The sequence below is a fragment of the Triticum dicoccoides genome, chromosome 7B, assembly GCF_002162155.2.
Source record: "Triticum dicoccoides isolate Atlit2015 ecotype Zavitan chromosome 7B, WEW_v2.0, whole genome shotgun sequence".
Lineage (NCBI taxonomy): Eukaryota > Viridiplantae > Streptophyta > Magnoliopsida > Poales > Poaceae > Triticum > Triticum dicoccoides.
In genome coordinates, this window is record NC_041393.1 from 728621470 (window position 1) to 728629362 (window position 7893).

The following is a 7893-nucleotide window of genomic DNA, read 5'->3' on the forward strand; positions in this document are numbered from 1 at the left end:
CTCCATGCATCTCTATGCATGCATGCATGCACTTTGCCAGCTTAAACCAGGCTACCATTGTGATCCAATCTTCTGTTAAATTGTAATAGCATCAATTAATGAGTAGTATAAGCTGTAAATTATACCGCTTTGACACTCACTCAATAGGCAGAAGAAAAAATAAACAAATAGAAAACTAAAAAAAGACAAAAAAGAAGCTTTTTAAACAAAGAATAAATCAAGGGCATCGATATTATCCTAAAAGAAAGAAAAAAAACATAGCCATATACCAAACAAAAGCAAAAAACAATTTTTTTATAAAAAATATAGGAAAGAATGAATTAGTTGCACCGGTACTAGCATAAAGAGGAAAGAAAATGAAGAAAGAAAACTTAAAGTATATCATGACAAAACATTTGTGCACAAATTGCGTAGAACTTGCACTATTTCACAATATGCAAGAATACGCATATAGCAGTGTAAGTTTTCACAGCGGTGTAATATCACATATAACTTGTATGTAGTTGTTGATATTAGGGTATCTCCAACACTGACTTCCAGACCGGATACCACATCCGTCCACGGACTGGGAGGACTAGGCCGCAGACAGTGATGCGGGAGCCGGCCATCCAACCCTATACAGTAAATATCTGGCTCTATTAACTTAAAAAAAAGATTAGCTTCTAATCATAGTGCTTCTGCAGCTTCCACCAAATCTTGCCCAATTTAGCTACTAAGCCCCAAGGTCACCAAATATGAATATTTGGCTCCCGCCAAATGAGGGTGCTCCAACTAGTGCATAAAAGAGCACCTTCCGCGAAATGACTGCCTGGTTTGCATAATAAAAAATATTAGAACCTATCGCCAACTGCAAATATATTAGGCAGTACTACCTTCCGCAAGTATGCTAACTATCTGTTGCAATTAACACAATGCATTCCACTAAATGCTAGCCATCATGGGGCGGGCGCAGAGTAGATTCACAATGGTGGGTGCACATGAGGAAATATCCAAACGGATTGATTGAGGACCTATTCGTGAAAAGGTAAAGCTCCATGGGTATTGTGTGAAACAATGTATGATTATGGCTGGTTCTGAGTGATTTGGACTATTTGTTACTCCCTCCGTCCTATAATGTAAAACATTTTTTGACACTACATTAGTGTCAGAAAAAGTCTTATATTATGGGACAGAGGGAGTGCCTGCTTACTAAGTGTGTGGACTGGTTCATTGCATTTTTGCAACTTTGTGTACTCCCTTCATCGAAATATATAGGACCTGATGTTTCTTTTTTGGGTTACCTTTGACCATTGATAAGATATATAAAATATGAGGATGTATGATGTAAAAATTATATCATTAAGAACTCCTTTCAGATAAGAATTTGATGGTATACTTTTTGTAACATACACGTCATACATTATTGCTCTAACCGGTTGTCAAAGTCAACCTCGAAAAACATACTAGGCCTCGTATTTTCATTGAGGAATTGAGCTTGTATATCTGGACGGAGGGAGTACCAAAGTCTTCCATCATACAACTTGCGTGTTAATTCACTCGTAGAGACACTTTCCGCTAATCACATTACAATTTTTTTAGTATATAGGCAAAGGTGCCATATCACCGAGTATATATCCCCTTATTATATTTCCGTAATTTCTTGATTATTTCTAGATTAGATAATCAAGAAACTGATTACTCTCGGATTCTGGCCATTAGTCAGTGCATGACCAGAGAAGTGTGCATGCATGTCTTTTTTTTCGAAATAGTTTGACTACATGTTGCATGGCTGTGTGGCCGCAAGCATGCATGCACGTCGGGCCCTATAACTATTTAGTGTGTTACAGTTAGGTAATAAAAAACCGGTACCTGATAAAAAGCCAAACCGTAAATTTGAAACCTAGTGGCTTTGAAAAGATTCTTTGTTCATATACCAGTTAATGTGCTTTTTGACATCTCAAAAGCAACACTACACTCATGTCATGGAGTGTTTCTGTGTTTGGACTATAATTTTAGCATTCCACTTAGAAGGTGTCGCATAGCTTAGATGCTTGACCTATGGAATGACATTGTTGTCAGCCTGATTGCTAACTAATCATCGCAACAGTTCAGTCCACAACAAACATGAACATGTCTTCTAACTACATGCCAGTTTTTGCCCTCGAAAAAAGTGGTCTTGTTTGGTTAAAAAAAACAAAAATGAGTGCCATAAAAGGCCATTTTTAGTATTGATTTTCCTTTTTTTCTTCCTCTTACCGAGGGCACCAGACATGTCTTTTCTTCACGAAAAAAATGCAAACCGGGCATGAACATGTTCAATGGCAAAATAAAATAAAATTTCCAGACGGTTTTAATAGGGCACATACAAAATCTAGACGGTTATTTAGTATAGCAACAAGAGACGTAGACTATGTCAATAAATTGATATTTTCATGGCAAAAAATTATTATTTTTTTACTTTACAAATCTCGCATGTCACCATTTATATCCAAGTAAGCAATCAGGCACATCATGATATACACTTCAAAAAAAAAAATCAATCACGTAGGTGTCCAAAATTCTCTTTCGTTGGACACCTATCGGTGGCAAAGGAAGGCCCGACCGTTATCGAGACTACCCTAGCAACATGGCACAAGAAAAAGAGGTGCTAAGACGACTCAACCTTATCACGGAAGAAACAAGTTGGATCATTAGTCCATCTTATCTTGTGCATCACATCTTTGGTTAAAACATCATCCTGGCTACCATTTCGCTACTTTCTCTCATGTCATGTCGTGGTTACGGTGCTCGGCTCCTGGGGCGTACTGTGCAGCCATCCCCGCACACAAGGTTTAACATTTCACAACCACCCCTGCAATTTGCCCCACTTCCTCTCCAGCTCTTCAAGAAAAATTTAGGTCCAATTGAATAATCAACCTGTGACTGGATGGTTTGTAGGTTGGTTGTACCCCCAGCTTACCAGGGATGAAACTTAAGGTTTGACACATGTGTATCTTGTAAAAGCGGACTATTCTTTCAGTGGAAGGCGATGGACTCATTGCTAGCGAGGTGCCTATGATGACATCATAAATCACAATACCCGTCGAGTAAACCTCTCAGAGGAGCTTATAAGGATATGATGTACATGTGTGCGTGTACACGTGAGTGTCCGTGTTGTACTTTGTTTCTAAAAAAAGATCAGGTCCAAAAGAGCTCAAAATCAATCATTGCCTCTGTTTTCCTGTTCGACATTGAGAGTTTAATTAAAGCTGTAGGCTGTAGCCTGCCGAGCAGCAACACGAGCTGACAGTGACGGCCGCAAGTGATATGTTTGCGTAAATCACCTGTCAACCGCTGACTACAATTAATGCTCTGTTTGCACTAAAGACTAAGTATATATAAGTTGAAGCACTAAACGCACCAAATCAAGACCCTAGCTCGTAAAAGAAAGAGTACTCTAAGAAAAAGAAAAGCAGCATGAGGTCGTCGCCGGTCAAGCTCAAGGTCGTGTACCGGCTGATCGTGGACAGCTTCCTCGCCGCTTCATGTGCCGCCGTCCTGCTGCGGCTAGGCCCGGCGGAGATCATCAGTTGTCTCCGGCCAGTACACCTGTTCTCTGCTGCCGCAGCAGCCACGGTGTACCTAATGCTCCGCCCGCGCGCGGTGTACCTGGTCGACTATGCCTGCTTCGACACCTCGCCGCTGCTTCGCATCCCCATGGCTTCATTCATTGAGCACACCAAGCATACGCCCACCATGAGCGAGCGCAGCGTCCGGTTCATGTCGCGGCTGCTGGCCCGCTCGGGGCTCGGGGAGGAGACCCGCCTGCCGGAGGCGCACCACTTCATCCCGACGCATGAGTACTGCACCCTCGAGAACGCCCGCACCGAGTTCGAGCTCGTCGTCTTCTCGGCCATCGACGACCTGCTCGTCAAGACCGGTGTCACCGCAGACGCCATCGGCGTGCTCGTCCTCAACTGCAGCCTCTTCTGCCCCACGCCGTCCTTGGTCGACATCATCGTGAACAAGTACAACCTGTGCTGTGACATCCGTAGCGTGAACCTCTCGGGCATGGGGTGCAGCGCGGGGCTCATCTCCGTGGGGCTCGCCAGGAACCTCCTGCAGGTCGTTCCACGAGGCTCCCACGCGCTGGTCGTCTCCACGGAGACCATCACGCCGAACTACTACGTCGGCAACGAGCGCGCGATGCTCCTGCCAAACTGCCTGTTCCGCGTCGGCGGGGTGGCGGCGCTGCTGTCGACGTCCCCCGCGAACGCCCGATTCCGCCTCAAGCACGTCGTGCGCACCTTCACCGGCGCAAACGACGACAATGCTTACCGGTGCGTGTTCCAGGAGGAGGACGAGCGAGGGAACGTCGGGATCAACCTCAGCAAGAACCTGATGGCCATCGCCGGGGCCTCGCTCCAGGCCAACATCACCAGGATGGGGCCGCTCGTGCTGCCGGTCTCAGAGCAGCTGCTCTTCGCGCTCTCCTTCGTCGCACGGAAGGCGCTTCGCGGCGCGCGGATCAGGCCCTACATCCCGGATTTCTCCACGGCGTTCAAGCACCTGTGCATTCACGCCGGCGGCCGCGCGGTCATCGACGAGCTGCAGAAGAGCCTCTGCCTCTCCGACGAGCAGGTGGAGGCGTCACGGATGACGCTGCACCGGTTCGGAAACACGTCTAGCAGCTCGCCGTGGTACGAGCTGGCCTACGTGGAGGCCAAAGGCCGGATGCGCAAGGGCCACCGCGTCTGGATGATCGGCTTCGGCTCAGGGTTCAAGTGCAACAGCGTGGTGTGGGAGTGCATCCAGCCTGCTGCCCGCAACATCCATGGGCCATGGAGCACGTCCATCCACAGGTACCCAGTGGACATTCCCGACGTGCTAAGCCACTAGCAGCTTACTCTCTATGCTACAGTACAGCATAAAGCCAGCCCAGACGGTGGTCTAAACATGAAAATTAAAGCCCAGACGGTCGTTTCTGGTTTGCAACCATTGTAATTGTACCTCCAATGTGCTCTTACATATATTCCATGTAACCGAAGGTCTCTTTTTGTCTCTTTTGCAGAGAGAGCCTTGGCCCTGTGGTTGGGTATGCGGTTGTGCAGCCCAACGACTCGAGTTCAATTCCGAGAATTAACAGGTGATGCACAGGGGTTTTCCTCTGTTTATTGAGGATTAAGCTTGGTGTGTGATGGAACCACTCATCAATAAATATCTTGATACTCATTAAAAAATTTCAAGAACCATGTTTATCTTGGTACTCATACAAAAATGGCCGTACGCATCCTTAGTTGGTGCAGAGGCCGGGAGGTGGAAATCTCTCTCATTTTAAGGCCCGACTCCCGTGTCACCTACCTGTGAGCGACCCGAGAGACACTCCCACCGCCACCGCCCAGTTCTCCAGATCCTTGGCTCCCTCGCCGCCGTCGCCGCCGGCCTCTGCCGTGGCGGTGGCGGGCCCATGCCAAAGGTAGTAGGGCTGGTTCAAGCGTTGGTGTTCTGTTGATGAAGACTTGGGCATCAGATCCAATCGGACCTCGATTCCGGCCGGCGTCGTGCAACGGCAGCCATACTTTCTGGCCACATCCTGGCATGTGGAGGAGCACGAAGCTGGCTCGTCCTTGTGTAGGGACGCCTCATCCAGATCCTATCGCGACTCGCAGCCGCCGCCAACGGGGATGCCATGTTCCCGTTTTCCTGCAAAGGTGGCTCAACCGAGGAGGCCGGAGATGAGGTCCCGCACTTGTTTCTGCAGTAATTTGCAAGAGCTGGCAGTGCTTCCTATCGTTGCGGTGGTCTTGGGCACACGTCGCCAGCCGGCAGCAGTTCCAGGTACCACTAGCCCCAGGTGGCCTTGGCCAGATGCGCGGCTCCCGGATCTCCGGACTGCGGTGGTGGCCTCATTGCCGTGTGGTGACCATTGAAAGATCTTCGTGAGGATTGCTCCAGATCTGATGGTTCACTTCGATGATGAGATGTAAACTGCAGATCATGACTTGATGCAGAGTGATAGTTGTGCAGTGGCGGTGATACATTGCATGTAGCTGCTGGGATCGTGGAAAAGCGGTGGCGACAAACATGGATAACGTCGATGGTGGTGCTACTCAAGCACACGGTCTCGAGCTCCGGGGTGAAAGCCTAGGTCCGGCCCGAGGTGGTTATACCTGGCAATGAAGATGTTCTTATGTCGTTACCTTTTTGAAGGCATTGCTCGGATAAGTTCGGACTAGTTCTTCAGGGTGAAAATCTAGACTCTGGCCTTGGTGGTTGGATCCGGTGACGGCGACGCTTGATTGTCGTTCCCTTTCTGAAGGCGCTGCCATTGAAGAATATCGTGGTTCATGTGATGTCATTACATGATTGGTGCGGATATGGTCATTTCTGTAGTTTGTGATCGTGGATCTGATCGCTTTTAGTTTTTTTTACTCGCCTACACATAGCTTTGGTCCTTTATGACTTTGCTATTTGTTGGCTTTGTGTGTGTATGTGTGTGTGTTGATGTTGATTGTGTGCATCTTAGTTATGCATAGGTTGAATGTGTGCTCATTGTGTTTGTATCTTCTTGATGCTCCATTTGAGCCAATAAAATCCACCCTTTATCGAAAATGTGATGCCTTACACCATTGGATTCCATACTTGATATGGTGTGTCATGAGTCATGACAATTTTCCTTGCATGCATGATACATGCTTTCTATTGAAAACCTTAATTGGTGATTCATTCTAGCTAGTAGCAAATTAACACTTGCTTACTTTTTTCGCCAAAGGGTGAATGTTATGGACTCAAAATGAACCCTCAAGTGGATACAAACACTCACACCCAGCCTTTGCATAACAAAGATGCACACAACCAACATGAAAACACGCCCGGAAAGAACAAAGTCATATAAGACCAAAGATATACCCAAGCAAGGAAAAAAATCCCCAAAGCGATCAAAATAATGGTCGACAAACTACAACGACGATCTATCCATACCAACCATCTCTTGACACCATAAGGACCAGTGGCGGACCTAGCCCACTGGGCCAAGGTGGGCCGATAGTGCTATTGTATATTCACATTTATTTATTTTCTTTTATTTTTAGCTTTTCTCCTATGGTATAAAAGCTATTTCAAAATCTCAGGGTGGGCCATGGCCCACCCTGGCCATCCTCTACCTCCGCCACTGATAAGAACAACAACGTTCTTCAATAGGAACGCCTTTAGGAAGGAAACAAAGCTCAAGGGCCGGCGTCACTTGATTCAACTACCAAGGTTAGAATCTAGGTTTTTTTTTGCATTGGATACATCTTTAGCTATACTTGACTTGGGCCCCCTATACTCAAATCCTGGCTCCGCCCCTGACTGCAGGAAGAAGAATCCGCTGCCACCAGGAGCACATAGAGCATGTTGCCTCCCACACTCTTCCTCACAGACCGAAAACAACGCCTTCAAGAAGGTGATAGCATCGTGGCGGCGCTGCCGCCGCCCAACCAAAGGTTGTGGGTTTTCACTCGGGTGCAGGCGAGGAGGAGGGGGGAGGGGGGGGAGATGGACCTCAACATCGCCAACAGGAAGGGGAACATCGCCTGGAGCGCTGCCGACGTTGTGGCCGCCGTCGCCGCCGACCAAGCGGTTACCCGATCCAGAGTTCTGCACCCCGCACCCGCACATCTAACCGCAAGATTCGAGCATGCCGTCTTCAACTCTGGAGCGAGAGGGCCGCGGGGAGCCCTCAGCAAGGCGCCCACATCTGTTGCTAACCCGCCGCCCACACGGATGGGAAGAGGCCGCCCACAGCGCCGGAGGGCGCCGCCGCCCGCAGCAGATCTACGACACCTACCCCACAAGAGGTCGCTGCCTCGAGCCCAAGGTCCAAGGCCGAGCAGCGAAACGACCACGAACCCTGCCGCCACCCTCATCAGCAGTGCGCGGGGGTCCCGATAGCTG

The 7893-nt window shown here is 48.2% G+C and overlaps 1 protein-coding gene across 1 annotated transcript; it reads left to right on the top strand.

Moving 5' to 3' along the window:
- The first annotated feature begins 3410 nt into the window (after positions 1-3410).
- LOC119341677 (3-ketoacyl-CoA synthase 5-like) lies at positions 3411-4947 on the top strand. Its single transcript, XM_037613539.1, has one exon. The coding sequence runs from the start codon at positions 3436-3438 to the stop codon at positions 4855-4857; it is 1422 nt and encodes a 473-aa protein (XP_037469436.1). The 5' UTR covers positions 3411-3435; the 3' UTR covers positions 4858-4947.
- The last annotated feature ends 2946 nt before the right edge of the window (positions 4948-7893 follow it).